The 13,962-nt window shown below is 37.7% G+C and overlaps 1 protein-coding gene across 1 annotated transcript in view; it reads left to right on the top strand.

The window, feature by feature from the left end:
* The window catches only part of WDR70 (WD repeat domain 70), a 141,124-nt gene extending 131,437 nt beyond the window's left edge, over positions 1-9,687 (top strand). Inside the window, exons 14-16 of the mRNA XM_009894710.1 lie at positions 612-728; positions 1,105-1,267; positions 9,251-9,687. Coding sequence (XP_009893012.1) covers positions 612-728; positions 1,105-1,267; positions 9,251-9,335 — 365 coding nt within the window. The 3' untranslated portion in view covers positions 9,336-9,687. The remainder of the gene's footprint in view (positions 1-611; positions 729-1,104; positions 1,268-9,250) is intronic.
* Positions 9,688-13,962: the final 4,275 nt, after the last annotated feature.

Below are 13,962 nucleotides of genomic sequence, written 5' to 3'. Positions count from 1 at the left end.
CTGTGATTGAAGACACTGTAACAGGCTTATGAGGAAATAGAAGTTTTAAATCCTGTTAATTTAGCCAAATAGTCTCAGATACAGGTATTCTTCCAACCTTGATTAATCTCATAATTTAAGAAAGAACATGATTGTGACTTCATATGCAGAAACATTACATTTTGGCTCATTGAGGGGATTCTGCCCCCTCTTTGTTTCAGATCCAAGAATAGCTTTTTTGTATTGTTATGCTCTTAGAGTATTAGAAAGCTGTAGAAACATGGAAAGTTTGGAAAAGAGCAGCCGGTTGGTGACAGTGCTACTGTTGATAACTGAATGACAGGGGAATAATTCAAATATGCATAAACTCTGCAAACAGTATGTCAGATGAAAGGCTCCTGCCTGAAGGAACCCTGGAAATCTAGCTGCTTTCATCTTTGAAAAATTCAGCAGAAAGAAGCCCTCTGAAATACACCTCAGTAAACCACACTTTGATACGGAAGAACTGGGAGGCAGCTTCTGCTACATTTTCCATTGCAAGGAAGAATCCCAGTCTTAGTCTTTGTAATTAAACCCTGAAAAAGAAAATGGAATTTCTAACATTTCCTTTTCTCCAAACTGTGACCCTTTAGCCCATGCACTTCCGATGTTCCGTGAACCACGACAGCGAAGCACCAGGAAGCAGCTGGAGAAGGACAGGCTGGACCCCATGAAGTCTCACAAACCTGAACCTCCAGTAGCAGGACCAGGTAATCTATACATAATAATTTCAGACTGTCGTATGCCAAAGGGACCGTCATGCTTGGGTTCTACACTCGTTCAGATATGCATTTAAACATTTTTGGGAGGTGACTCTACTGTATATGTATGCGCAGTGTCCAGCATGGTAAAATGTCGGTCTTTGATTGGAGTGCTTGCCTGGAATAAACTAATAATCACAATGATTTACTTTAAGTTATATAGTAAAACATGTGAATGCAGCTCTAAATTCAACTCTTCCTATAAAGAACTTTGTTGTATCAGATCACTGTTACAGACACAATGCAACATTTCTCCTGTTTATGTCTTAAATATTCTTTCTCTAAAATACTCTTTGGTTTTGTTTTTTATTTTTTTTTGGTACAGGTCGCGGTGGGCGTGTTGGAACTCATGGGGGTACCTTGTCATCATATATAGTCAAGAATATTGCACTGGATAAGACAGACGATAGCAACCCTCGAGAGGCTATTTTACGTCATGCAAAAGAAGCGGAGGAGAACCCGTACTGGGTTGCTCCAGCATATGCTAAGTAAGGAAATAATTAAAAATACAAGTAATATTTCTGGAGGCCAGTTGAAGTTTGGTAAAAATAGAAGACACACATTTTTAATGGTATACTTTGCATTTTCTGGATTGCTGCCACAAAGATGCAAACCAAGAATATGCCATACTCTTTTATGAAGATCAGGAGTTTCCAGGAGGTTAAGTTGTTGAAATTTGACATTTCCATTTTTAAAATATACCTGTCAGTGCTAGAAAATTATTTTAAAGCTTTCGAAGTTGATTAAAATTTAAAATCTTCTGCAAATCAATGTCTGAAATTGCAATATACCTTTTAATAAGGTACTGTCCCATTGACAGACTGGGATGATAAGTTTTCCAATGTGTCCTCTAGTTCTGAATGATCTTAGGTTAAATCTTCAAATTATTTACTTGCTGTTATGACAGCGTATTTTAAATGATTTCTCAAATGTCATAAATTTTTATTTTATTTTTTCCTACTTAAGGACCTGAGTACCTGCTTGAATTAAGTTGGTGTTAAAGGTATAGCAATATTAAAAATTGCACCCATAAAATCTCCTACCAAAAATTCAACGTAAAGAAATAAGTGGTCAGTTGTTTTTACATAAATTAAAGACCCTCATCAAGATTATGGTAATAAAATCTCAGTAATTCCACAGATAGTAACTTATTCAGTTTAGTTTGTATGTGTGAATGTGGTATTTGTATGTATGTGTTACAATGAAAATTGTGCAATACACTTCTAGAATGCTTTCTAGCAAAGTGTTTTTTTTTCTAAAGGTAAATACAATTCAGACCATTAAATAAATATATTCACAAAAGTACTAAAATAAATGCTGAAGAAATGCATTTCATACTAATGAACAGAAACTACCACTTTAAAAATTACTAAAATTTTCACATTTTGCTTTCATCATTGATGTTTTTGTTACACAAAATAGTCTATCTAGTATAAGTAGTATTTTCAAAAGGCATAAGGAAAAGGTTTTGAAGGGGTGCAAGAGTCTGCACAGAACAGTCTGCAGAAAAGAAACTGTTTTATCTTGTTTGCAGCCAGTATTTTATCTCCTAGGCTATATGTTTGTTAGTACTTTACTGACTGTACTTTCTTTATTAATGTTTAGCTCTTCAGCGAAACAATCACTACCTTTTTCCAGAAACTCAAAATGTATTAAGAACCATAGCTGTTTCTAGTGGTAACACTTGTTTTCTGACTTGACCCATGTATTCACAAAGATAACTGACTAGCTGTTCCAAAGCTGCTTGAGAACATCAGTGACCCAGCCTGGCTTTGACTGGGTAATTAATAAGTACGGCATACTGGTAATTTGTAGTTAAGTGTGGTATTTGATGTGGCACATCAAATCAATGCATTATACAGTATCACCCTTGGTTCCAAGGAAGGAGTATTTGAAAGCCTGATTCTGTAACCGGTGTTAGAATAGTTTGAGAGTTCATGTTTGCTCGAGGTGAAATTTACTTTGAATGTGTAGGCACCTGGTTTTATTTGAGGTATGCAACTAGCTATTCTCAAAGGTAAATTCAGTCACACATTCCATCAAGTAGATAGATACCTTAGTATATTTTGTCTCAGTAACTTTATTGATTGTATGTTAAGTTTCATCCCTGACACCTGCAACGTAGTAGCCATGAAAATTTTAAAACATAGCTGTATTAGGGAATGCTGGTTGTGTCAGGTGGGCAGATCTCGTTACGCTTTCTTGTTAAAGATGTAGCTGCAGGGGAAGAAGAGAGCTGGCTGAGAAGCGGGGAGGATGCAAGTCCAGACTGCTATTAACTTACACACCAGACGGTGATATGTATGTGGGGAAATTGGACTGCAGCCAACAGCATGCTGCCTTGATGGTTTTGTCAGCTGATAAATCTCATGCCAGTGAAACTGCCGTTGTCCTTGCTTTAAAAGCTTGACTTTAAGATGTACTCTATGCAGAGAGCGTTTTAAAATTTATTGTTATTATTACTACTACTACTACTATGACTACTATTGGATAAGACACTGAAATGCAAAAACTCTTTATAATTTTCAGAAATAGAAGTCTAAATTAACAGCTGCAGACCAATGACAGTCATAGGTTTCATTAGCTGCTTGCCTGCACACGCAGGTAATATAGAAAGCTGTATTAATTATATCTTATGTATATATGTATGTTTACCCTGTACTTAAAGATCTTACAGATGTTCTTACAGATGCATATTTAATAAAATAGGCAAATTATAAGTAATTGATATAAATTATCACTGGATTGTAAGAGTGTCCCCGTGCCCCTGTTAAAAATCAGAAGTTCATAATGACAGGAGTATACAAACCTAGGGAAACTAGCTGCTGTAGCTATAGCACAAGATATACTATAGAGTTAGGAAAGGTGATATTCTGATACATACTTAAAATTACATACTGTCTTGAGACCTAAAAAACATACATCGATTACATTTCTTTTTTTTTAAAATAGTGTTTATTTTTCTTACTAATTTATTTCTCTGCTGTCAGTTTTTCCACATTTCTTCTAGTAAATTTTCACTTCAATATAGTATAAAACTATCCACTTGATACAGCTCTTGTTTCACAAGGCTTTTGTTTTTGTGTTGCCTAACGGATGGTTATTCACTTACAGTTTTTCGTTTTCCTTAAGTAAATATCTAAGGAAACTACAGTTAACTTAATTTTCTTCAGTGATGGTTATTAAATCATTTTAGACTGAAAAGACTAAGAAGTGCTCTTTTTCTGGTTGATCAGAGTTTTCATATCTCTGATTGTGATGACTGGGTTACAGTTCATTCGGTCCTGATTCATGCTGGTTAGGTCATTCTAAATCAGACAACTGATTTCATGCTTTTTTAATTGTATTTTCACTTCAATAATTCTCATAAGACATACCTGCAACATGACTTTTGCTGTTAGTTTATACATTGTATATAAGAATATTTCCTTTTTGTTGGAGTTAAAGGTGCCTAATTTGTTCTTGAAGCCAAGTAGTCATTTGCATTGTTTATCACGTGAATTTTTTTTCACGCTTGTTATCATTAGCCTGACCTTTCTGTTTGTCCTAAAATTTGAGCGAGAAAAGGAGGGGAAGGTACGTGAGAGGCAAAAGGATGGGTGAAAAAACAGATGCTGCTGAAAAGGATACTGGGGATGATAAGAAGTACATGCTGAATCAGGAGATGACATGTCACAGAAGCCCAGTGAGAATAAAGCGTCAAAAAAGATGTGATCAACACAGCAGAAAAGTCGTAATGGATAAGGATAAAGAAAAGATCCTGAGGTTTTTCAGGAAAAAGCTTGTTAGAGACCTTGGCAAGAGCCATTCCAGTAGAGTGAAAGGAAAGGAAGGACAGATTGAAGATTTCAAGTAAAGAACTACAGGAAAGGAACTTGAGGCATCAGTTGTAAATGTTTGAAAATTACATTCTTTGTGAGCTGTTTGTTTTAACACAGCTGTACAGAGATACTATAATGACTTCAGATGTCCCTCTGAAGGATCAGCAGGAGTTACTAAGCATTGTAGCTGAGGGCCTAATCAGGCCCAGATGTAGCTCTCTGCTTTACCATAGGGAAGGTGAGGGTGAAATTTCCCTCCCCACCAAGACAGACCAGAGTTCTTAGAAAATACCTTTCAGTTCAGTAACGCTGCCCCTATTTTGCTGTCTTTGTCATTACTGCTTGTCACAGGCGAGAGGGAATGACTTGAAGCAACAGCCTGTAGCTGTGCTGTGTTCACTGAACTTTTTCTCAATGGCAGTACCAGTGTGTGTCAGGTAGTCACCGAAGTATCTTCAGCTGAAGCAGCAGCACTGAACAGAATGTCTTGTAACAGTGGTTTTGTTGGCACATGTTGGTATATTTAAGCTAAATCTTTTTTGGAAATCAGTAATTTTGAGAGGGAAGCCCCTGAGATTCAGAGAAGAGTCAGACTGGGGCTGGCGGGGGGAACGTGGGGGCCGGTAAGACATATAAAGGGGCCTGATGCTGAAAACCTTCACTCTTCAGTCTGGAAGTAGCCTTTATGACAATTTTCTGGTTTACAAGCATGCCTGACAGTCTTCTTATTTTACTTTGTTTCAGTCCAATATAAACACAAATTTTAAAAGTTGCTGCGACATGAGTCACATGCTGTGATATGCAATTGTCATCTCCAGCTGGTTTAGCTGTAACAGTATTTTTTTTAGCTGCTAGTCTATGAACCTTACATGTCAGTGAGCTACTTTTACTGGGTCCCTGAAAGGTAACTAAGAAAAATAACCGCTAACCAGAGGGATTGTGGTGACTCTGAAGTAGTCTGGAAATTGGCCCCTTGAAAGTTTTCAGGGATCTGTGTATCTGAATATGTTGAAAACCACTGAACTAGAGAAGCAGAGTATGGCTGAATCATGTTCATTTGTTTTCCCACTTTTCTTTGCAACCTGTTAGTGTAACCCACGAATTTGTCAGTGTAAGAGGTACTGGTATCAGCTCACAGTCATGTGGAAACACAGGATCATAGAATAATTCGGGTAGGAAGGGACCTCTGGAGGTCATCTAGTCCAATCTCCTGCTTAAAGAGTGTTCACTTAGATCAGGTTGCTCAGGTCCAATTAGAGTCAGGTTGTTCAGGGACTTGCCCACCCAAGTTTGATATCCTCAAGGGTGGAGATTCCAAAACACCTCCCTGCAGCCTGTTCCAGCAGCCTGGTTGGCAGGCATAGTATGCCCTTGCTAAATCCATGCTGGCTATTCGCTATCACCTTCTTGTCCTTCATGTGCCTGGAAATGCCTTCCATGGGGATTTGGTACATAGCTTTCCCAGAGACTGAGGTTAGGTAGACCATTGTGTAGTTTCCCAAATCCTCCTTTTGCCCTTCATAAAGGTAATGATGTTTTCCTTTTGTAGTCATCAAGAACCTCCCCCAGTCACCATGACCTCTCAAAGATATTAGACTGCCCTTACAGTGACATTGACCAGTTCTCTCAGTAACTTTGGAGCCAGCCCATCTGATCTCATGGGTTTGTGTATATCCAATGAGCTACGTACTCCCTGGCTGTGTCTTCCTCTTCTGCTAGTAATGTCTCACTCCCTCCCAAAGACTCTGCTGGTAGTGTAGGGGTCCTCGGAGACCTGAGGACAGACCTTCTCAGGGAAAACGGAGCCAAAAAATGCACTGAGTATCTTGACCTTTTCTATATCCTACATTAGTGGGTTACCTGCCCCATTGAGCACGTTTTCTTTAGCGTTCCTTTGGCTGCCAGTGTAGCTGTAAAAGCCCTTAGTGTTGCCTTTCACATTTCTTTCCAGTTTCAACTCCAGCTGAGCTTTGGCTTTCCTAACTGTGTTCCTACATGTTCATGTAATGCCTCTGTTCCTCTTGCCTAAGGCTGTCCCTGCTTCCTCTGTCTGTGGTCTTCCTTTTTAGCGTTGGGGTTTGTCTCAGTCAGGAAATCCCTGCACATCCACACTAGGCTTCTGCCTGACTTCACTTTCTGCGCGTGGGATGGAATGTGTTTTGAGGAGGTTGTCCTCAAAGATCAACCAGCTCTCCTGGGCTCCTTTGCCATTTAGGCAGTCTCCCATGGGATCTGCCAAGCAGATACCTAACAAACTGAAATCAACCCCCAAAGTCAAGCATAAATAAAATTGAGAAAGTTGATGGTGAAAAAGAACACAGCTTTCCACATGTATTATGTAGCCCTCAGCAATAAAAATATTTTGAAGTAGTAAACCTGTTTTGATAATTTTTGTATAAATATTAATCATGCAGCAAACTCCTACTACACTAGCAATCTGTAGTGCAGTTACCAAGCAGAACAATTTGTGTTTAAATTAAATGATCACTGCCTAAAATGCTATAACAAAAATGGTGTTTTCTATGCTTATGTCTTTAAAATGGTCAGGCATATGAATCACCCTAGGTGCCCCAGTTACCGCTGTGTAGCTTGTGGAGGTGGAACAGTTTACATTTCAGCTGAGCTGAGGCTACAGCCATTTCATGCTAATTTTAAAAAATGAGATAGCAAGCAGACTTGACTTCCTCTGCATGTTTTTGCTTTAGCTGGTTACTGCTAGATTATGCTTCAGTTTCTTTTTTTTTCCCCTCCCCCCCAACCCCCAGCTTTACTGGACTCAGCAGCGTACTTTCATTAGTCTATAACTGTTCCTGTGCCACTCCTATCCTGGAAAATGCATAGGTTCTACTGCTTGTTTCACAAATTAAATCATTCTTCCTGGTTGGAAGATTCTGAGCAAAGTTACAACAGTTGCAGGTTTTGTGGTCAGAAATGATAGGTTTACACTTGATTAGTTGCTCTTTGCTAACAGGCGTCTCAATACTGACCTGATGTGATCCTATATGACTTTTCGATACCTTTCATCTATTGTGATGAAAGGAAAGTACACTGTTAAAATGGACTTACACCAATATGTTTTGAAAAAAGAAGAGAAGGTTCCATACATTCCACCTCTTCAGCGGCTAACAAAATCCAATATTGTGGCCTTCGTTCCTGGTTGTCTGTTTTGGATTGAATGTTTGTTTGTTTGTTTGTTTATTTTAATCCTCCTTCAGTGATTGGTTAGGTAGAGTTTATGTAACCATTTTCTAATGAAATTTTTAAATCGATTTTTTGGGGTTTGTTTTTTTTTTTAAATCTTAGTTCTGCTTTCCATGGAGAGCAGAATGACTCATCTAACTTCCCGTAGTGTAAATCTTCATCTGGGTACACAGTCTGCTTAGGTGTAGTGAGACACACAGCCTGCATCCAGGGACCGCGTGCCAATAGAGTTCTGCAGTGGGACCATCTCTGGAACATCAGTATGCTGCTTACCTCCATGGCAAGTTTGGAGGGTGGAGGAGAAGGCAGGCTGGTAGAAAGATCCTGTATATAAGGGAAGTTGTCTTTGACTGGTTTCGGTGACTTTAAATCTATTTTGTATCAAATATTTAACAAGTGGATAATCCTGCCCTTTAATAGCTGATGGCTTGCTATTGCCCTTCAAAGTCAGTGGCAACATTGAATTATGCCTATTGTGTTAAGTGAGGCAAACAATTTTGTTAAGGTTTATGCATTTTATAGAGTCTGCCAAATAACAGTTGTTATAATAATAGTGCTTCACATCCTTAGACTGCTGTAAAAACATTAGTTAATACGTTAATGAGATGATGACTGCCTTGGCTGCGTTTTATACTTTGTTGTGTTGGTTGTAAAGAGAAGTCGAGCACAGCCAGCATCAGAAATCCAGTAGTTTCAGCTCTGCAGTGACTGTGCTGGGAACTAGGTTGGAAAAGGGGACCATGCAGTGATTAAAGTGTAAAACAGGGGAACAGAATGTCCAAACAGTTTATTGAAATGCTACTTGATACTGTGTTCGTTTAAAAAGTAATCAATAATTATTTTTATAAAGTTTAAGTGTTATTTAAAATACAAGTAAACAGTGGAGGAATAGATACGATCAAGCTTAACTGTAGGATACACTGTGTTCTCATATGAAGATCATTAGGGTTTTTTTGTGTTACGGTAGTGCTGGATAAAGTCTCTGGAGTAGAAGCTGTTTTTTTCATGCATAGGCTAAGCCAGAAACCTGGCTTAGCGGTTCTGTTTTCACTTACTGGCTGCTGTCATTCTACACTGTATCAAAATGGAGGTTTCTTTTTTTTAAAATGAGAAGACCTGTGGCTCCATTTTTCTAGCTTGTATTAAATTGATTTGTTCCTCTCTCTTGTCTTAATTTTATTCATGGAATACGCAGATAATGATTGTGAGCTGATGGGGAAATAAGACTTGTAGAACATGTGTGTTTGTTCTTTGCCTGGGAGCCACGAGTTTCTTCAGTTCTTAGAAGGTTAGTTGATAGGTTTATGTTGAAAATAAAAAATGGGCAAAGCTAGGATGCTTTTTTTTAAGTACAGAAAGGATGTCATTTGTGTCTAGTACATGTCTAATACAGTTTCTGATAAAGAATTGTAGTCTGACCATTATTTTAATCTTTTTAATGTTTTCTAGAACACAGCCAAAAACCGTTTTTGCAGAAGTGGAACCAGAAGATGATGAAACAGACACGCCGGAGTGGAAAAAACGTAAAATTTGAAAGTTTAAAGAATAAGTTTAGAGCATTTGAAATAAAGTGCAGCATTTATTTCTTTAATTTTTTTTTATAGTGGATCAAAATTTAGAAGCAAAAATTACTTCAGCTCATAAAACTTGCTGCAGTGTAAAAAGGGATTGTTGTATTACACTGGATTGTAATTCCACATCTCAATTTTGTAATAAGGAATGAATGATGTTGTGGAAAGAACGCCTCTCTAGGTCAGTTACTTAGCTTCGTGATTTAAGTGAAAAATATTTCTTTATAAATAGAACTCTAGTGAATTCGTTATATTGCCAAATGTTTTTTTAATTACTGCCAAATTTACAAATGCTGTGTCATGACAGTGTTCAATCATTTTAAGTATATAAATAAAATAATACAGTTTCTTCAGACTCTTTTTTATTTTTTCTAGTTAAGATCTAACAAATTACAGCCCCTTATGTAAGTATAAGTGCAACAAAATTTACACTTTTATTTAGTTAATGTGGAATAATAAAGTTTAGTTCATTTGTGTGTTCACACAAGTTCCAACTTTGTTCACGCTTTTGTGTGAATTGTAGAATACATTTTCTAGTGTCTGTCCTTTTTTGAATGATGTTCCTTTTAAGTATGTGTAGCGCCTCACGGTAGTATTTTATACACCTTTTATTTTCCAACAATGTGAAATCGGAGTGGCCCGTTTTATATTTTGGTTTATAAAAATAACGTGTTTATTGTGTAGTTGATGCACAGTTTTATTCAGGCTTCCTGTCCCTATTAGTTTGTATTCATAAGTGTTAGGGTAGAGCAGAGCTGTGTGTTTGTTATTGGGTCTTTGTATCTTTTGACTTTGTTGCGTGCCTTAATTATGTGTATCCTACCGCAAACTGTCTGAAGACTGATGCTGTTCTTTATAAAGTGGTTTCTTAAATACAGAAACTTTTCATTGTTTAACACAAAATTGCAATTCTGAATGTCATAAAGTGAAGGACAGATTTAATAGCCTTTAGAGAAGGAGAAAGGAACCCAGGTTAGTTTTAGGCATATATATTGTGATTATAATAGTACAATATGCTAAGTGTCGTGATTATAATAATATACAATATAGCAAGCACTCTGCATTTCCACTAAGAGTAGAAGTTAATAGACATTATACACAATCAAGGTTTCTTACTTACCAATAGATTCTGAAGGCATACTTTCAGGCTATATTTAGCAAAGCACTTAATCACCTTCCTAACCTCAAGCGCGTGCTCCTGATAGTCAGCAGAGCTTAGATTTTTTTTTTTTTTTCCCATCATTGTTCTGCATCTGCATTGTAGGATTTTCTTTTCCAAGCTTATCTTTCTTTTTCAGTTATCATTTTTATACTTTAGGGAAAAATAATCCTGACTTCAAAAGGTGTAATAAGCATTGGCATAACATTCCCACAACAAAATATTTCCACTGCTTTCACTCAGTGGAGTCTTCTGATAAGAGTGAAACCTCACTAAATAATCCACAACTTGTCTTTGTCCCTTGTAAAAATACTTTAGTACCTACTTATGTAGAATAGCAAATCAATGCTTAATTTACAATTGCAGCTGTAATATGTAGAATGAAGGACTTATTATCTAGGTGGACAGTAAATGGAGGAGAAAAAGAAGTACCAGATGAAGAGCAGTGGTTGTTAACAAGACCTGCTATGCAATGTCCCCCTCAGCAAATAAACATGAAATAGCCTTGTTTCATTTAACGCTATTTTTTGTCTTTTTTTCATCCAAATAGTGCACTACAAATTAAAGTATTTTCAAATAAATTTCTATAAAATCATTAATAATATTTTAAAAGGATTAATATGTCCTTGGTTTTAGGCTGAATATTAGTAGTTTGTCATTTCTATTGTTAGTTGTTCACTGAGGCAGTGTGGCTTAGGGAGCAGAGCTGCAGGGAGAGGCAGATGAGGAGAAATGCTGCAGCTGTTCTCCGAGCTTGAAGGGAGCTTCTTCTTTTATGTCACTTATTCATATCAGCTAGGTCTTGTTTTCTAATTCTTAGAAGGACGCGTTCCATAAGTGAACCCAGCAAAAGTTTTGTTAGAATTTCTCTAAGACTTTGTCATCGTTACTTACAGTGATTGTCTTGAATAACTGTTTTAGCAGCCTAGAATTTAAAACAGTGCCTGTGCACATATGTATTAAAAAGATTTAAAGCTAACTTAAATTGTATTCATACTTTAACTCTTGGCTTGGTTTCGTTGCCATAGTCCTTACACTGGAGTTTCAGGCGTGTTCACCAACAAGGCAAATCTTAACACATTGTTAAAAGTAGTTTTTAATCTTGAACAGCTCAATGGTAAGAGTTAATCCAGTTCCAGAAGGTGATATGAACAGTCCGCTTGACCATACTTGGGACAGCAAACTCTGATTCAACCCTTTGAATTGCCCAGGGAAAAATCTTAACATTAAAAATATTAACATGATTAAATATTTGGTATGAAAGGTGGAACTCTACGTGCAAACTGAAATATACTTGTATTAATTTTTTATGAACCTAATTTTCTTTTAAACTTCACAAAGCACCTAAGTTTTAGTAATTGCCAAGTTGTAATCTTGGTCCTCTATGTGTCCATATTTAGTGTTAATGTGGCCAGAGTTCAGACGGGCTCCTGTTTCCATATTTCTGAAACAAGGTGTGCTTTTTTTGTTTGCTTGCTGCCTTAGGAGACTTGCTTACAGCGGTGCCACAATCATCACTAGCATTTTGGCATGCAGAATGGCTTCCACGGTGCTTTCTCCAAACCTGGCTTTTTCTCTCCATGTTCTGTGCAGTTTCTAGATGATTCTTTGTAGCAATTTATGGTCTTTTGTCCTTTGTGCTAATGGCTAGTTAAGACCAGCTGTTAAGTACTACGTGCCTGTCCATAGGACCAAGGCTTTTCCTGCCAGGTCATTGCAGCCCACCAGCTAGTGGTTAGCCCAGTTTCTCATTCCATGTTTGTGTTCCAGCTATTGGTCTAGAGGTCTTAATTTGACTCTGTAGTGCTTTGTCTTATTCTATCCTCCATATTCGTTTGTCGTATCTTAATTTTTAAGTCTTCTGCAACAGGTGAGAAGATTTCTAAGGCTGTCTTTAAGTCCTAGCACTTCTCCTCCAGCTGCTTGCAACTACTTTATGATTGTTTAAGTTCCTCCCTTGTCTACTTCCCATGACTTATAATTTACTGAATATGATACTTTTGCCTCAATTTTTTTGTGATTGATAGCAAGAGCTGTGAATTTGTGCCCAGAGGGCTCCAGTCATTGGCTCTTGCCTATAATTACATGCCTACTTTGATGTTCTTTGTCATGGCTGCCTTTTCTCTGTTGGGCTATAGAAAAATATGTATTATGGGAAGAGAAACCACAAATCTTTATCCTATTTGTTCAATCTCTGCTGGACCTGAGGAATGTTTTGCAATGAGTGGCGTTGCTGAGCCAAAGTGCCATCCTCTTCGTTAGATCTTTATCCATTAGTTTCTTTGACCTCTGATGCCTTTGGGGGTGTCCAGCTTGAGACATTTGTAGCTCAGATTCTCCTTTAATACTGAAACATTTGAATTTTGATGTGGCCTGTTAGTCACAATAGTATTGCAAAATCCCTCTTCTATTCCCTCGTCACGTTAAATGCCTGTATGTCCTCCTAGCCTGCCTCTCAGCAACAGGAACTTACTGAAAGACCTACAGTTACTCGCATTAAAAATCAGCAGGCTTGTTCTGACTTTTTACCGGGGTTAGGCTAGGGTTTCGTGAGGTTCTGCCCCCTGTTACTGATCCCTGAGCTCTTCTCATCTGTTGAACTTTCATGCATACATGTAAATGAAGAGTTGGATATAGTTGGCTAGCAGACGTATCCTTATGGTTGCCTGGCGTTGAAGCATAGATGCAGCTTATTACATCAATTTTTAAATCTGCTGGGACTTTTGGCTAATCCCACTTAAACACAATTTTGTATACAATATGTACTTTGTCCTCTGGGACTCCAGCTTCTGATTGCTTCATGCGGTCTGCATAGCTCTGAAAATACACGATATTTCTCTGTCTGTAGCATATCATCCTGTTAGAAATTTGCTTTGGTTGTCAAAGCTTCCCATCCTACATGCAAAGGTATTGGAGCATGCTGACAGTCTCCCACTTTGGCATCAGTGTCTTATATGCAGATCAGCTTGTTGGAATCTCCATAACCTATGTGTTGCTTCAGTGCCTTGGCAATAGTTTAAGTTTTTTTTTTTTTAATGTCTGATGATCAGACAGTATGTTCATCTTGTACTCTGAGAGATGACTCAAAAGAAGGCTGAATCAGAAAGCGTAGCCAGTAAGTCTCTCTCTCTCTTTTTTTTTTTTTTTTTTTAACCTTAGCTATCCTGCAGAGCTGTTGTATGTCAGGGCTAGTACTTATGATTTTTCTTACTCTTTCAAAGAATTATTCCTGCGGACTCTGGCCTTTTTCCTTGTTGTATCATGAAATAGTAGATGCAACAGCGGAATACCTGCAGTAGATAAGCTGGACTAGATGGGTCCTTGAGAGGTTACGTAGTCCATCCTTGACTCACGTTACAGCTATACCTGAACCAGTTCTGGCGTGTTTATTGGATGAGCTCTTTAAACGCGCCCATGGTAGACACTGCACA

Source organism: Charadrius vociferus, unplaced genomic scaffold (genome assembly GCF_000708025.1).
Source record: "Charadrius vociferus isolate BGI_N301 unplaced genomic scaffold, ASM70802v2 scaffold450, whole genome shotgun sequence".
Taxonomy (NCBI): Eukaryota; Metazoa; Chordata; class Aves; order Charadriiformes; family Charadriidae; genus Charadrius; species Charadrius vociferus.
The sequence above is the reverse complement of the archived record's forward strand: the minus strand, read 5'-3'. Positions and strand labels throughout refer to the sequence as shown.